This window comes from Pelobates fuscus, chromosome 5, assembly GCF_036172605.1.
Source record: "Pelobates fuscus isolate aPelFus1 chromosome 5, aPelFus1.pri, whole genome shotgun sequence".
Lineage (NCBI taxonomy): Eukaryota > Metazoa > Chordata > Amphibia > Anura > Pelobatidae > Pelobates > Pelobates fuscus.
The window spans coordinates 364,762,954-364,781,088 of record NC_086321.1 but is presented as its reverse complement, the minus strand read 5'-3'; the positions used below and the strand labels follow the sequence as shown (position 1 = coordinate 364,781,088).

The window sequence follows — 18,135 nt, the reverse complement described above, 5'->3', positions numbered from 1 at the left end:
GGGGGCTGATTGCCCGCCTCTTGCCTTTGGACTATGGACCAGACTTTATGGGAATGTGATACCCCAGATAGCCATACCATGGAGCCTATTCATATAATGAAAGACTATGGGAAAGACTTTAGCTCCATGGCAATTGTACTGTGTGAGTAGGATCTGCGCGCTATTCGGTAGTTTTGTGCGTGCAGATCCCAGCTATCTGGGGATAGGTGAAATGTCTGTGTGTTATGTGTAAATGTGACTTTATGTATTTTAAAGTGTTTTATGTTGTTTTGCAACCATGTGGTTAATGGAGTCTGCCTTTAGTCCTGGGTAATTGGATTACTTCTCCAATTAACTCCAGGGCAGAAGGGAGGAAACCAGGGTGCATTGTGGGGATGTTTTTCTGCCAGCCAGAAAGGAACAAAAGATACTTTTAGTAACTTTTGAACCCCTGGTCGGATTCATGCCATTTTTTAATATGTTGTTCCCCTGAATGGATTGATTGTGGATATGTATTTTTATGTGAATGTGATGTATGGTTTTAAAGTTATGAAAGTTGTGTAAAAGTATATTTTACACTGTATGCATAATGGGATTATGTGTCACACTAAGGGGAGGGGATGTGTGGGAGGTAACATCTATGTCATTGGTTCTTTTATGCCTCCCCCTGGGTGTGACCTGTATGTGTGAGTTGGAAATAAAAGCCAGGCTGGATGAGCCAGTCCAGAGTTCCTGTTTAACCCTCAAAATGAAGTGTCGTCTCGTTCTTGGGGGGAATTGGATTGTAAGCTGACTGCCAGGAGTGTAAGCGGATTGTATGCTTTTCTTGTTCAGCTGTTCCAGTTCGGAGTGTTATCTTGTATCCAGTTCGGGAGTTTGGTGTTCTGCAGTAGCTGTGCCTGTCTCTCAAGAAGGGGATTATCGCCTAAACTGGGTTTTATCCTCTTGTAAGTGAAACGGTCCGTTACAATTGGTGGCAAGCGGTGGGATGGCGTCCTAGTGCGAGGAGAAGCAGCTCAGAGACACTGGTAACGTTTGGAATTACAAATTGAGGGCAACGCTAGTATCCGTACAGCGCCCCTGGCTACAGCAGGATGGAATCAGCTAGTTTTTGGACAGCGTTCCATGATGAGGAGGAGGAGGCGGCCGCGGACTACAGGGATGCAGACAGAAAGGAAGTCTGGTATGATGCCCTGGAAGACTCCCAGTGGCGGCGAGGTGAGAGTCTCCCTAGTGATGAGCAGCGGCTACAGAAGCGTGTGGCGATGCGCATGTATCTATTGGGAGAGCAGCCCCTGGATGAGTGGGTGACAAGACTAGAGACCCTGGTATGGCGAGAGATCTGGCTAGACAACGCATCCCAGGCCCTCTGGTGGCATACCATTCAACTTACCCCCTGGACGGCCGAGCACGACTTACCGGAGGGGGATGATTATGATGGCCCGGGTTTATTATGGGATGCCTTGGAGGACGACATTGATCTTGGCAGCACGGAGGGGTCTAGGTTTTGGGACATCTACGACTACCGGATGGGCATGTATGTCTGGGCTGACGAATGCGAGGTGAGCAAAGACATGACCCACCTGGTAACAAGGGAGTGGGAGCTGGAGCAGGACTACCAACACCTGCTCAGCGTCGTGCAGCTCCAACCTACCCGACAAGCAGAACCAGACCTCATAGACTGGTCCTGGAGAGACCCACAGATGGCAGGTGGAGATGGGATCGAGGTCTCTCTACTGGCCCTACAGGGATTCTGGGCAGTCGGCCCAGATCCCCAGCGGCAGGTTACAGTTCAGAGAGAGGAGCTTGTTACACCCTCTCTCCAGCGGCAGCCTAACCCACCAAGGGGAGACCGTAAGCCCCACACCAGCGCAGATGGGACCATGGTCTCTGCGCCCAAGTTACAGGGAGCTGAAGGAGCCGTCCTCCCTCCCCAGCGGCAGTGTGATTTGTTGGGAATTGGGAGCCCGGTCTCCATTCCCCAGCGGCAGAGTATCCAGCAGGGAATAGAGAGCCCATCCCCCTTTCCCCCACAGCAGGACTCTGTGCTGGGAGGAGAGACAGTCGGTCTCCCTCCGCAGAGACGGGAAGTATGCATGGGAGAGGAGATTGTTACCACCTCTCCCCAGCGGCGGATCATTAATGTACAGGGAATAGAGAGCCCAGTCTCCATTCCCCAGCGGCAGAGTGTTCTAATGGGAGAGGAGCTGGTTACCACCTCTCCCCAGCGGCAGCTTAATGTACCAGGGGGAGACTGTAAGCCCCACACCTGTGCAGATGGGACCGTGGTCTCTGCACTTCCAGCACAGGGGGTAGGGACGGTCGGTCCTGCCCCCCCACAACAGGGCTGTTTAGCCAAAGGGGAGACAGTCTGTCTCCAGCAGCAGAGCTGTGTAACTAAAGGGGAGACAGTCGGTCTCCAGCAGCAGAGTTGTGTAACTCAAGGGGAGACAGTCGGTCTCCAGCAGCAGAGCGGTGTATTTAAAGGGGAGACAGTCTGTCTCCAGCAGCAGAGCTGTGTAACTAAAGGGGAGACAGTCGGTCTCCAGCAGCAGAGCTGTGTAACTCAAGGGGAGACAGTCGGTCTCCAGCAGCAGAGCGGTGTAACTCAAGGGGAGACAGTCGGTCTCCAGCAGCAGAGCGGTGTATTTAAAGGGGAGACAGTCGGTCTCCAGCAACCAGGCTCCAACCAGACTACTCCCGTGGTAGTGCTGGCAACAGGACAGAGTACCGCTGGTCTCTGCCCCCTCAGCAACCTACCAAGGCAGCCTACCAGTCCCCCACACATCCGTGGTGAGGCACCTGAACCTGGACAAGATTCTCCCTCACCCAGGTGTAGTAACTGTTTATTGTGGGTGGGCTGCTCTGCTGTTTCTGTCTTGTGGGTGGGCTGCTGGACTAACAAGGGCACTGACCGGCAGGAGGTCAAGTACCCTGTTAGTCTGGGGGGTAAAGGGGAGAAGTGTGGCGAAACCGACCTCGCCACGTGTCCTTGGAGGGGGCTGATTGCCCGCCTCTTGCCTTTGGACTATGGACCAGACTTTATGGGAATGTGATACCCCAGATAGCCATACCATGGAGCCTATTCATATAATGAAAGACTATGGGAAAGACTTTAGCTCCATGGCAATTGTACTGTGTGAGTAGGATCTGCGCGCTATTCGGTAGTTTTGTGCGTGCAGATCCCAGCTATCTGGGGATAGGTGAAATGTCTGTGTGTTATGTGTAAATGTGACTTTATGTATTTTAAAGTGTTTTATGTTGTTTTGCAACCATGTGGTTAATGGAGTCTGCCTTTAGTCCTGGGTAATTGGATTACTTCTCCAATTAACTCCAGGGCAGAAGGGAGGAAACCAGGGTGCATTGTGGGAATGTTTTTCTGCCAGCCAGAAAGGAACAAAAGATACTTTTAGTAACTTTTGAACCCCTGGTCGGATTCATGCCATTTTTAAATATGTTGTTCCCCTGAATGGATTGATTGTGGATATGTATTTTTATGTGAATGTGATGTATGGTTTTAAAGTTATGAAAGTTGTGTAAAAGTATATTTTACACTGTATGCATAATGGGATTATGTGTCACACTAAGGGGAGGGGATGTGTGGGAGGTAACATCTATGTCATTGGTTCTTTTATGCCTCCCCCTGGGTGTGGCCTGTATGTGTGAGTTGGAAATAAAAGCCAGGCTGGATGAACCAGTCCAGAGTTCCTGTTTAACCCTCAAAATGAAGTGTCGTCTCGTTCTTGGGGGGAATTGGATTGTAAGCTGACTGCCAGGAGTGTAAGCGGATTGTATGCTTTTCTTGTTCAGCTGTTCCAGTTCGGAGTGTTATCTTGTATCCAGTTCGGGAGTTTGGTGTTCTGCAGTAGCTGTGCCTGTCTCTCAAGAAGGGGATTATCGCCTAAACTGGGTTTTATCCTCTTGTAAGTGAAACGGTCCGTTACAATCAAGATTGATGATCTCAGCCACGGAGACGTGCCATCAACGGCGATGGAGAAAAGGTAAGTAAAACTACCTTTATCTCCAATCTGAGGGGGGCCAGGAACCTAAACACGTACTCCAGCACTATAGTGCTCAGAATACATGTTTGTATTCCTAACACTATAGTGTTCACTTAAGTGAAACTTCTCCATATCAATATGAACATAGAGGGTCCAGGCCATAGTCTCCCAGATATCTCTCCGTGTCTCCCAAATGGTTTGAAAATCGTTACACATATAAATGGTGACAGTGCTAGGCATGCAATCACAATAACCACTACAGCAGACGTATCACTATGTTATCACTATGCTGCCTTGACTATCCCTTTATCCTGTCCTAATGTGTTTTACACCCCACCTCCTATAGAATGTAAGCTCGATTGAGCAGGGTCATCTTCAACCTATTGTTCTCGTAAGTTTTTTGTAATTATCCTATTTATAGTTAAATCCCCCTCTCATAATATTGTAAAGCGCTATGGAATCTGTTGGCGCTATATAAATGGCAATAATAATAATAATAATAATAATAACACGCTTATCACTGTGATAGAACGGTTAATATAATAACACAATAATACAAACACATGCATTATATAACTAGTTCCATTTTCCTAATCACAGCTTAGTCATACAGCAAACACCAGTCTGTGATCACAGCTCAACCATACAACAAAAACCTGTCTCCATTACCCTTATCTCAGCTCATCCGTACAACAAAAGCCTTTCCCCATTTCCCTGTTTACAGATTAACCATAAAGCAGACACCAGACTCCATTTCCCTGATCACAGCTCTGCCTTGCAACAAACGACCGTTCCCTTTTCCCTGATCTCAGCTCAACTGCACAACAGACTATAGTTTCCATTTCCCTGATCACAGCCCAGCCATGTTTGGCTGAGAAACTTGTTCAGTCTTTTATACCGCTACAAATAAAAGCCACGTTTACACAATAGAATTAGTTGTTGTGTTTATTGTACAACACGGGTACACAGTAAATGTCTAAAGGCGCCTGTGAATTAAACATAAGCCCTTAAGAGTGTCTATGTGGTCTCAGATAAAGGAAAGGAAATGAATTGATTCTAACCGTGATGACAATTGAAGTGGATAAGATGAATCCTAATTCTTAAATATACATGCAACATCTTTTATAGCAGGCACTGTAAATCTGCCCATAAATTATTTATAACCAATTTATTATAGTTCTGGGAACGCAACTAATCCTTACCACATTCTACTTAAAGCGGCGGAATCACTCTGCGTTCCTTCTATGTACATATGTGACTGTGAACTGCATTCAAAATTCAAAGCCACCAGATAAGACGTTGGGCTGAAGCAGTGTGTACACAGAGCTGGCACTCTTTAAAGGAGAACCGGCACTTCTCTGGGTTACTAAAACCGTGAAGTTCACCTATGACTTGTGTTAACCTTTTTTGCATATGTTATTTTGCTTTTAAACGTGTAATAAGAAAATTAGCAACGGACATCACTGTTCAATCCTGGCACACGCGGCACTGAAGGAGAGCTGCCAAGTCTGGTTTTATTACAATGCTTGACTTGGGGCCAAAATGGAGGCACTCAGTTTCTGGCCAGTGGTGAACACTGCAGTATGGGTTTTTAAGATTTATTTTAGTTTTTCACATTTCACAAACATGCATTTGTTAAATATGTGGGACAAGTAAACTTAATATAAAAAAAAACTGGAAAGTTGCCCATCCTCAGATGAATATACAGTGCATAAATTAACTAGCTATAAACGCAATGTGTAGTGCAAAACCTCAGGATGGTAGGCACGTCAATCTTTCCAACCTAGGGACAGGACAGACAATGACTGAACCCTTCCACTTTGGCCAGTATACAAAACAGATTTTGTTTCCCCCCCCAGTGTATACACAGCCATGCTACGGTATGTGGTATAGCTACATATCAAACTCTAGATACAATTCATTAAGATGGGTATTTTTAACTTTTCAGATGTCCCAGTAAAACCAACAACCATGGTAGAATATTAGAATACTGCAAGTTTAATAAACTGAATGAAACGTTTTAGCTATGAAGAAAGGTTAACAAATTTAAACCTCTTTATTTAAATAAATCGTTGCCTCAGAGGGGATATGATAACATTATACAAATATATCCAGGGCCAACACAAACCATTGTGTACAAATCTACTCACAAACAGGACTTTACAAAGGACATGAGGTCATGCGTTTAGACTGGAAGAAAGAAGATTTCGTCTAAGGCAAAGGAAAGTTTTTTTTTTATTGTAAGAACAATAAGGATATGGAATTTTCTTCCTGAAGAAGTGGTTTTATCAGAATCCGTACAGATGTTTAAACAGCAACTGGACACATACTTGCAAAAACAGAATATTCAAGGATATCATTTTTCAATGTAGGGTAATAGCTTCTTGATCCAAGGATAAAATCTGACTGCCAATCTGGGGTCAAATTGGAATTATTTTCCTAGTTTGTTGCAAAATTGGAGGTACTTCAAACTGGGTTTTTTTTTTTTTTTTTGCCTTCTTTTGGATCAACAGCAAAAACAAATTTGAAGAAGGCTGAACTTAATGGACGCACGTCCTTTTCAGCTTATGTAACTATGCCACCATGCCCTTTAAACAAGGTTGTTACAGTTAAAAACACAAGCATTGTTTAGAATGTAGGGTACGGAGTATTCTCCAGTTAGATGAGCAACCCCCCTCCTATAGTACATTAGAAGAGACCTGTGCAAGTCATTTAGTCAGTCTAGGGTTGTGGTTTTTTTCTGCCCGTTGTTCTGTGCCGCATATATAAAATAATATATGAACATCCTGAAATGGTACTTCCTAGTGAGGTGTCAATAGAAAATAAACATTTACAGAGAATAAACTAAGGATTCATCGAACTCCCACGAAAGAGAGGCCCAACGAAGGTGGCAGAGACTGAATTAAAATAGAAACAATCAGAAAGTAAAAGGAGGAAGGGGTAAGGCATGAGCGTCTCACAAAGAGCCAAATCTGTGTGTGATTGTAAAGTGCGCATCTGAGAGATTCAGATAAAGAACTCCTTCATTTCGGATCATCAGTTGCAGACAGTATATTAAATAGGGGAGAGGACGTCGGAGAAAGAAACTGAAGATTTTCTGAGCACAGCGTGACAATGAAAAACAACGCAGCAGAATGGATCCACGCTGTATAATTGCCATTTACTCCAAAGTCCAGGAGAATAATTTAAAATGCACAACAATTCGACCTGTTTAGTTTGGCTGAAATTCTCTAATTTACTAGAATCTCCGGAAGACACGGCGGGCTGCGTTTGTTTAGTTTTTTTTTCTTTTAGAACATTTGCAAACTCGTCATTTTATGGGGCAGGATTTGAAAGTGCTGCTTTGTCGTCTGCAGAACTCAGATTGCACCATGTGAAATCAATTAATGAATCGTATACGAGCACGTAAACTGCATATAAAATTATAAATGCCAAGTACTGCCAGGAGGCCCTTCCAAGCTCTGCTCCACAGGATGGAGAATTTATTAAAGTCTTGAAAACCTGGCGTTCGTTTACTACGGAATAGAGGGTCCAGTCAATTTACCCAGCTAAGTGCAACCCCCACGCTGCTCAAAATTCAGACCTGTTATGTTTGTAGCAAATTTAAGGCCAAAGCAGGCAGAATATTAATATTTTTTCCAACGGAGCGATTTTTCTTACTCTTCTTTTTTGGTCAAAAAGTGTTGCAACTAAACAGCAAATCCATAGTAAGATAATCAGCCAATTAAAAGGGTGCTTATCAAGAGGCGGTGATTGATTTGGACTGTGAAACGTACACATGCTGTAAAATCCTTGCTCTCAAGATTTGTGTAGGATGCGTTCCCTGACAGGTGCGCAGGGAGAATTTGGTTGTCATCAGAGAGTCATCTGTTCACCCACTGTACAACCTTGCCACTTTTTAATGAAGGGCTGCTCGGGAACAATGATTCACCTTGGTACATGTCTATACTAAAGAAAAACCAGATAAATACTTTTGATTGCCTTTCCACTTTCGGTAAATTTGACAGTGCCTCCTAGTTATACGGACTTAAATGTCAGGTAGCACATCATTCTACTAGACCTTCCCACTTAAATAGAATCCAGAAATGTCAAATACTGAGTGAGCTAGTTTGGTACAGGAGGGATGCTAGCAGGTCAGATTCTTCTTACGAATGGAAGATGTGTATTGCTACTTTTGATAATGTTAAATAGTCAACCTTGCTAGATTCAGTACAGAATATACAGAGGAGCCCTCTACAGAGAGGCTCACTAGAGAGAGAATCGAAAAGCATTAGATGGATGAAGAACAGAGTCTTATTTAATGTAAATCTACGGAGATTGAAAACAACCTCTCAAAGGAAATAATTCAATATATTTACTGTTTGAAACATGAAGAAGCCTTGCCTCTATAGTAAGTAAAATCTCCCAACCTCCATTATAATTTTAAAAGAGACAATCTATGCATCAGTTAAAGTTCAAAAGCTTTAGCGTAGCTAGGTCCCTCAGTCACCCCTAGTCTGATTCATCACATGTATGTTAATGCTGATGGAGAGTATCCATTTTTAGACAGAATTTATTGGATGAGAGCAACGAGCAGAACGTCCACTTATATCTGAAGAGGTGAGTGTCAAACCATTAGAAAAATTGTCAAATTGACAGCACCAGTGGACTACTGGCACTATAACAAACCGGGGCTCTGGTTACAATGTTAGAGATCTTCGTTCAGAAGGTCCAGCACAGCAAAACCGCAGGATAGTATAATATTCAGAAGCATGGCTTGAAGTCTGGATGCAATTAATTGCATAGAATAACAGAACTTGCAGGTTCTATAGACACTTGTAAAGATCATTGAGGAGCCAACTGTGACGGTTGCTACAGATTGCAGCTATAATAATCAAAATCTCAAGATATATCATTAGCCCACTTTTTGGAGATGAATAAATTACTGAGGAAAAAAGCATTTTCTAAATGTAGAAGACCTGCTGTTGCCCCGTGGAGTGGTAATACCAAGAGAAGAGTAACTAAACTCTGCCCACCAGAGGTTATTTTACTATAACAACCTTAATCTACTGACCATCTAGTGCTTTCAAAGAATTTTGGGAGTAGTAATCCATCAAAATCTGGGGTCAGGAGTTTGACAACCCTGACCAGGACAGCTTATGGACTTTAAATCAGTTGTTTTTCCATCATAGTTATTAAGCCAACGTCAACTTGGCCAGCCAGATTTCAAGACGTTACAGTTTGCCAATACAAAATATTGCTATTGTGTATTTTATCTAAACAGTGGTTTCATCGAATAACCAAAATTCTAATTCTGTAGGTACATTCTATAGGCAGAGTCCAGTTAAATCCAAACGCTGATTTAGCTGACAAATGCAGTCACACAACAAACCTCATAACGCAAACAACTACTACTGGGTTCCAACATGGAATAGGCTTACCCTGACCTAAACGGTCAGATAGACTAACCATAGCAAATCCTACTAAACTGGGGCAGCTAAAAACAAATAGCTTTTCAAATATAAGACTCAGGGTTGGCAAAACACAAGGGAGTTTGTATTTCTACAACAACAAAGTCTACCTTATGGTTTCAACTGCAATAAAAGGATGGTTTTGCAGGCCAGCTTATAGCTGTCATCTAGCCCACTCATAGATGTATTGACTGCGGAGTTACAAATCAAAGGAGTGTTAGATAAAGTTAATAGTCCATGACTGTCTTTATAACGAAGCTGTGCATTCATTAATCAGAAGCCAACCCCCTATTGATGTTCAAAAACTGATCGGCATTAGACGTGGAACGTCGTGCTCCGCCTTGCAGTAACGAGTCTCTGACATGCGCGATTGATCTCAATCAGATCTCGGGAATTGCGCTATCCATCACAGGTATCCGATTACAGAGGGCAAGTTTCAGCTGCTGGGTGCAAATGAGTTAAGTAACTCAGCGGTTTATTGACGGGAAACCTGCCTTTTAAGTCTGGAAGGTTCACATTAATGGAACGCCTTGGCGACTGTGGGATTGTAATAGAGACACATAATCGCAAATAGTGCTCATGTTCTACAGCACATTTATCATTCGCCTGCGTAAATGTGGATTTAAAAAAAAAAAAAGAAAGAAAAAAAAAAAAAAAGAAGAATCAATCTGACTTGTGGTTTTTGTTTTGTTTTGTTTTTTAGATAAAATAAAGGTAAGTAGGAAACAGATATAAGCAATATTCTGCAATTTGTATTTACCCTTTCATTGATGGAGGGGCGTTACACAATATCTTGGCACAACCATGCAGACTGTGTTAAAGCTGCCTTAATCCAGCATTATATGGAAAACACTTGGCTAGTAGTTTGCGATGGGAGTGGGAGTTCGACTTACTACACCACTAGGGGGCTGTTATATTCTTGAAGCTCTTCTCAGAATTCCCTTGTGTTACAGTCTTGCACACACATGCACACACACCCACATATACATACATACACACAGACACATACACAAATATATTTAAATGTGCAAATAGACAAAATCCACTAGTTGCTGTACAGGGACATAAAGGAGTTGCAGTCTAATAGTGCAAGACATGTAAGATATGTCTCTCTTTTGTTAAATACATTTTTATTTCCATTACCCGTACGCTGGTTCCATTTACTGAGAATGCAAGACATGACGCGTTGAATTAAAGATACTGTGCTAAAAATCATAACTAATGCCTCACTATTAACAAAATAAACAAAAAATATCTGGGAAAAGGAAATATTTATTAGCCTCATGTTATGCGTATACCCTAATTTGGAAGGGGAGGCACTGATTAATAGGAGTTAGCCACTTTCTGTACCTAATGAGAGGGATCATTAAAATCAGCCTAATGCTGTAAACAAAGCTTAGAGCCACAGAATCAATGAGCAAGGGCAAGGGCAAATAAACAATGGGTAGATCATGACTATGGCGAATTCAAAATTGGTTTAGCTAGCGCTAGAACCACGTTGGAAAAAAAAGGGAGCTTCTAGTGTCCTTAGCACTAGACAAAACATTGATCTACAACAGCTCAAGCAATGAAGTTTCATATTTTGTTCGCATAGAATGACAAGGCATCATGGATTTTAGAACATCTGGGATCTACCTTTTGGGCACCCCTGCCCTAACCTTTCTAACGTGCTCCATTTCAAATAGTGGCAAAAAATTTGAAAAACACAGTAGGGCAAATAAGAACACACAGGCTGTGGCATACATTTAAAGTGAAACTTGGATAATCTGATAAATAATTAAAAACAAAAAACAAAAAACACAACACACATAATTTCTTAACTCCAGACACAATGAAAGAAATATTCAGCACATGACACGGTGAATCCAATTATGTATGACCACAGTAACAGCCAAATGTGTGAAAAAGAGAAAGTAAACATTTTGTACTGTACCCTTGAGGTGTCCTCGGCCCAAGGTGACGAAGCCGGAAGAGATAAAATTGTGAAGATCAGGTCCTCCACTTCTATAGATGTCTTTTGTATAATGACCTGCTGAGAAGAAATACAGGGCCAGGTGTTACACAGGTACCATAACCAGAACCACAACAATATAGTAGCCTCTGCTACAGCGGAAAAAAAAGGATTACAGTAACTGGGCTACAACAATATGGCAGCCTCTGCTACAGCGGAAAAAAAAGGATTACAGTAACAGGACTACAACAATATGGCAGCCTCTGCTACAGCGGAAAAAAAAGGATTACAGTAACAGGACTACAACAATATGGCAGCCTCTGCTACAGAGAAAAGAAATGATAACAGTGCCAGGACTACAACAATATGGCAGCCTCTGCTACAGAGAAAAAAGAATTACAGGACCTGGACTACAACAATATGGCAGCCTCTGCTACAGAGAAAAACGAATTACAGTACCTGGACTACAACAATATGGCATCCTCTGCTACAGAGAAAAAAAAATGATAACAGTGCCAGGACTACAACAATATGGCATCCTCTGCTACAGAGAAGAAAAAAAAGATAACAGTGCCAGGACTACAACAATATGGCAGCCTATATTATAGAGATACAATTATTATAGAGCCACGTGCAAATAATACTATTAACACAAATCTGCATAAAATCTTAATATAGAATTACCAAAAAGATGCTTCTGCTTGTGAACAGGAATCTGTATATTGCTGTATATACGGTTTTATTTGTCAAAATTAACATTAAATTTCCTATTTAGCTTTTCTGCTTTTACAATATCCATGATTCCCAGAGACAGGCAGGAAGCAGTCTTATTTTCCCCTATGCACAGAGGAATGGCAGTATAACAACAAATGAAGCAGTGTTGAATTTGTAACTGAATACTTCACATAGTGGAGTGGTGGAGGCGGTTCCGGTAAACGGATTTCTATTCACTGATTAGTGGCCGTACAGCTGGGCTGCAAAAATGATGGAACCCTTCACTAATGTGTGAATTGTCAGAAATTCCAAATGGATTTCAAAGGTAATCCCAATATTATCAATTAAAAAAAAATTCAGTCATCAACCTGCTAGTTTGCATTGTGGATTTAAAAAAAATAAATAAAAATATGTCCACCTTCACTTAAGTGAAACTACACACTTTTTAGGGAATAAAACCTAAGATGAAAAAAAATCTTCAGAAAAACAACATTCAATTCTCGGCCTTTGCACCTCCCAACTCAGTTTACCAAAATTTGAAAGCGCATTAGATTCGAGTTATTAAGGTATATACCTACCTATTGGTCTTCAAACTTGCATTGATAATCACAACTTACTTGTTTACTTGTACAACTGTGTCTATGAGTAATAGATGTTATGTAAAAAGTGCAGCCATCTAGCAAATGTCAGCAGGACACATATACTAATTATAGGAAAAGATCAAACAAAGTCACAGCATGTACCATGGTCACCATTAAAAATGTTTGTTACTTACCAAATTGACGGCAAAATCGAACTTAGAAGCAGAGGTGTATGAGCAATACACGTGATTGACACTGTACCACCAGGGTAGAACATTAACATTATGGCCTGCTTTGGGAAAAATGCAGACCCATACAGACGTACTATATACAGAATATACATCAAGCTACACAGACCAGAACGAGAACACTGAAGATGCTGGACACTGAATAATAACTTGGCAATACTGTGAAATACATGGAAAAGCAGGTATTTAGGGAGATCATATATAGAACTCTTGGTGTTTGTATGAGAAGTGGACATCTTAGCCAACACCTTGGCTTCACGTCAAAGCCCATTCTCTAGACTACGTCTAACATTGCGGATTTATCAAAACAAATAAACATGAGCGATATATTGATGACATAGAAAGAAGCAAAGTGCTATTGCTGTATCAGGACATCAGTGGAAAACGGATTCCATGATGTGAAATAGTTACGTAAGTGTTTCCATACACTATTTAGCAGATAAACCCCAATATTATCCATTAACCCTTTCATGGCAGGGAGGGCAAATCCTACGACATCATAATGGTTGGGAGCTGGTAATCTGCTATGAAGAGGTTAGGAAAGGTTTGGCACATGCAATGGGAGCAGATTACTGTGTTGCTGTGTTGTGATCCCATAAATGAGATAACATCAGTTTATCTAAAGATAAATCTATTCAAGTTGCTCAAAACTACCGGCATGCTTTAATAACATCTGATTATTCTCCTCTTAATATTCTGGCCAGTGCCCAGAAATTCTACTTTAGCTGTATTCTAACTGGCTTAAAAAAAAAAAAAACAATCAGCCAATCAGAATACAGATTTTTATTTTGCGTCTGCCTCAGTACCCGCTTTCTTCAAGGCTCCTTGCAAGGCTAAAATACAAAGCAGGTCAGTCTCATGGCTTTTACATCGATGTCCAAAACTTCCCGCAGTGTGTTAGTTCATAATTAATATTAATGCAGTATTGTCCTTTAATATACTGTTAAAATGCTACAGAAATGAAACAGTTTTACCAATTTATGTGTAAACGTAATCAGACAAGTTTAAAAGCATTCTCCCATTTCATATAATAACTCTATCCAGTAAATCTATAACCTGATATTGGGTGTGAGTGGAATACTTGGTGTAAGTATATATATATATATATATATATATATATATATATATATATAGTGTTTTGTATTGCAAAACCCTTTCAAAAGGTTCTATGTCATGATGAAATCATAACTGAAATGTTTATTGGTAAACAACATAATTCAGTCTGACAAGTTTTAGATTTTCATTTGAATGTGTGTTTTATTTATTTATTTTTTGTTCTTTTTTTATTTTATAACATTTGTAGGTGGCATAATGATGGAATTATAAATTATATTTAAGGTACGGTAAATAGAATTTATTAGGAGTTATGGAGGAAAGCAATTCTGGGCCAAAGTTCTATACATGAAGCAATCACCATGGGAACCAACGGAATGTTGCTGCGGGATTACCCCATTTATTGAATTTAGGTGCAAAATTTGGATTCCAGTATTACTAAGCTCCCTTTGCTGAAAAGTAAGAAAGATGTCACAACAATTACTCTGAGAAACAGCCAGACTGTAAAAGTAAAATAATAACTTAAAACAATAAACAGAAAAAACATTATGTGTTTGAACAAATACACACGAAAAAAAAAAAAAAAAAAAAGCAGAAACGTTTTTTTTATCATACAACACAGAATGCAAAAACTGATCAAATAAACACAAGGCCTATGTTGACAGGAGATGAAGCTTATTTTAATGTGTGACAGAAAAAAGTAATATGGGTTTAATGAATAGAAATTGCCATGGAAACCTGCAGCACACACTGTGTTATTCACGATATATAAATATATAAGGCATATTATGGAAGGAAACAGCGACAGGTTTCAGTTTCCGGGAGAGAGATGACAAGTTTCTGTGTTCCTTCTGACATAATCTGATTGCTACTTCTAAATAGGCCATATGGAACGATGCAAATGTTGGGGGTTTCTGTGAACGGCTGTCAAGTCCCAGAACTGGAGGCTCATTGGATAACCCCACAGAGGGGTCAGTACACCAAGGTGCGAAACAATTTGACTCTATCAGGGTCATTTAATAAATTGATAATGGTTGGGAATTCAAAGTAAATTTCAAATGTAAGGCCAAAGTAGCAGAAATAGAAGAAGCTGACTTGGAGAATGTTTCAGTTTGGCTATTTTGGCCTTAAAGGGACACTAAAGACACCAGAACAACTTCAGCTTATTGTACTTGTTCTGGTGAGTAGAATCATTCCCTTTAGGCTTTTTGCTGTAAACACTGTCTTTTCAGAGAAAATGCAGTGTTTACATTACAGCCTAGGGATACCTCTACTGGCCACTGCTCAGATGGCTACTATGCTTCCTGGGGCAGTGCCGCACAGTGTGACTGTCATTCAGTGTCTTCACCCTCTGCATGGAGACACTGAACTTACTTCATAAAGATGCATTGATTCAATGTATCTCTATGAGTAGAAGCTGATTGGTCAGGGCTTTGTTTGATTTGTGCTGGCTCTGCCCCCGATCTGCCTACTTGACAGTCTCAGCTAATCCTAAGGGAAAGCATTGTGATTGGCTCAGAGAATCACTTCTGATGATGTCAGCCAAGCTGGCAGATCAGGGGCAGCAGCTGCAGACTTGAATACAAGTAAGATTTTACTATATTTATTGAGGCAAGGGGGGCCCAAAGGGGGCTAGATGGTGGTTTTAACACTATACGGTCAGGTACACATGTTTGTGTTCCTGACCCTATAGTGTTCCTTTAAATTTAAAACTCACTTTGAGTGGGGTTCCAGAGTAGAAAGAATAGAGGAGACTGAGCAGTCCGAGGGGGATTCTGCAATGGATTTCACAACCTCTTTGCTAAAAAGAACGGGCAGGATTTATAAAACTAGCTTTTCTGGAGAATATGCTCTGCAAAAGGTCAAAAACAGGTGCAATTCAGGGGCAATAGTTCTAAATATAGAGCAATTACCATGGAGATGAATACAATTATATAAGCATTTATCAATTTGCACCCACAATAGCACTGGTTTTGTGTTAATAAATGACCTTCCTTAAGAAAGTTATAGATTCTGGGGCATAGTTCTAAATGTGGATACATTTTACCATGTGCTCTACTTTTTATAGCCACATAAATGCCCTTTATAGACAACCTTCATTATACAGATTATATATAATAACTGAATCTGTAGAAAAATCGGTCAATGACAAAACACAACAAAACAGATCACAAAAGCAGTCACTTTTGGAGACAGCAGGTAAAAATTTAGCAATTTTTACCCTGGGAAGTCAAATTTCCAAGATACAACAAATTAGACAAATTCGTAAAAACAGCAGATGCATAGCATACGGACACAAACAGAACCAGTGCTAAATTTATATACAAAACTCACAACATACTGCAAACTGTGATCCACAGCAACATATGACCCTTTTTACTGCCTGGGCTTGAAGTACACACGGTCAGGCACTCAGAGCGTTAAAGGGACCAGATGTTCTCTTTATTCTGCATGAAGAGATGAGGTTACCCTGGAAACTGCAACATTTAGTTTTTCTCCCCCCCCCCCCCCCCCTTTTTTTTCTCTTCACCTTATTAAGTCAATTACATAATGAAAAAGAGAATTGGCACAGTGAGGAACTTAATTCAGCCTCTTGATCTGCAAATAAGACCGGGATTTGTGGAAGGCTATAACTGGGTCTCGGACAAAAAAATAAATTACATTGACCGTAACACATGGAGACGCACAAAATTAAACAGAGCCACATTAAGCACAGAAAGCGGCCACCACAGTGGAAGCACAGTCATTATACCTATTGTGTTCAGGTGGCCCGGTGGCTCCATGTTCGTGGGCACGTCCGAGAAACGGCGAGAGGCTGCAAAGAGAAAAACCAGGCCCCAAGTAGGGTGTCAAGAGATGTGCAAAAAAAATGAAGATCTAGATTTTGTGAGGTCCCTGGTGAGAACTCTGCACGTTAAAGTAAGACCCCTGTTTGAAAATCACTTGGTTAGTACACAGAAACTTGGTTTCTAATGGACATTTAAGTGTTTTGTTAAATCCACCACGATGTCACAAATTGATGTCACTCGCCTCACGCGCTTGCAGTAAAAACTAAACTCCAGGAGTGCCAGAGGCTTGTACCATCTGGCATTTATAGGGTCAAATGGTTGGACGTAAACCGGAAGCCTACAAAAAGCAGCTGAAAAAAATAAAGTAAAATGTATGCACTTTAGCGTTTTCCAAATACCAGACTTTGTGTGTACACACTCACACGGTTGCAGATACTGGAATATAATAATGAGTGTGGTTTGCAGCGCTGCATTGTATTAGCCTTTACACCACTCTACTTAATGATCGGGCTGAGAGATATCCCTAGAGAGTAAAATGGCCTTGCAGGTCTGCAGCTGGACCTGTGGTCCCCTGAGCCAGCTACAAATTCAGGCTTATCAGGAAGAAGCGGCATCTTCAGATAGGTGGGTACTGGCGAAACCCTTTCAGTGCCAGAGAACTGAGTAAGCATTACACAGCCATCCTTTCAGACACAGGGAGTAGCAAGCAAAAAAAAAAAAGGGGAAAGCACCTACCACCTTTGTAAGGGTGCAAAGAATCTGGTTCCGCCCAAACCAGTACACATTTAAAATTAAAGCATTGTCCCTTTATTTAAGTGCCCAAAAGCAAAGTTTTAAGCGCTGAAACAGTCTTTATAAAAACAACTGCAGCGGTCCAATCATGGATTTATACACTTTGGCACCTAAATAAAAGGACACTGGTTCACAAGGACATCCTGAATTCACTGCGTTATTTTTGGTTTTATTTAGGGACTCTGATAACTCTGCTAACAGGTGCTAAAGTCAACGCGACCCAAGTTACAAAATAACTGCTAATCCTATTCATAAAAATAGCATACTGACCTAAAAGTACTTTTCTTGCCTGTACAGTGTATTGTATATTTATCCAAAATCTCCCAGAGTGCAAAGTGCATACACACTCCAGGTGCCCGACTATGCTTCTCTAGATCCCAAAACATACACATCTAAGCTATAATCCTACAATAACAATACATTGTATACACACACACACACGTGAAACGAATTTGGCTTGTACAGTGACAAAATGCAATTTAATAACTACAGTGTCACATTTTCCAAATGCAAGGCAGGTGCACTTTTAAATATTTTATTGAATCGTTTGTGAACAATTTAATAATGCAAATTCTTT

At 41.0% G+C, this 18,135-nt stretch overlaps 1 protein-coding gene across 1 annotated transcript in view; it reads right to left on the bottom strand.

Annotated features, from left to right (window-relative positions):
* Positions 1–18,135, bottom strand: part of SHISA6 (shisa family member 6) — a 229,426-nt gene that overhangs the window by 153,686 nt on the left and 57,605 nt on the right. Inside the window, exons 4-5 of the mRNA XM_063456057.1 lie at positions 16,730–16,792; positions 11,364–11,459 (exon numbers count right to left, since the gene is read on the bottom strand). Of these exons, the coding sequence (XP_063312127.1) occupies positions 11,364–11,459; positions 16,730–16,792 (159 nt within the window). The remainder of the gene's footprint in view (positions 1–11,363; positions 11,460–16,729; positions 16,793–18,135) is intronic.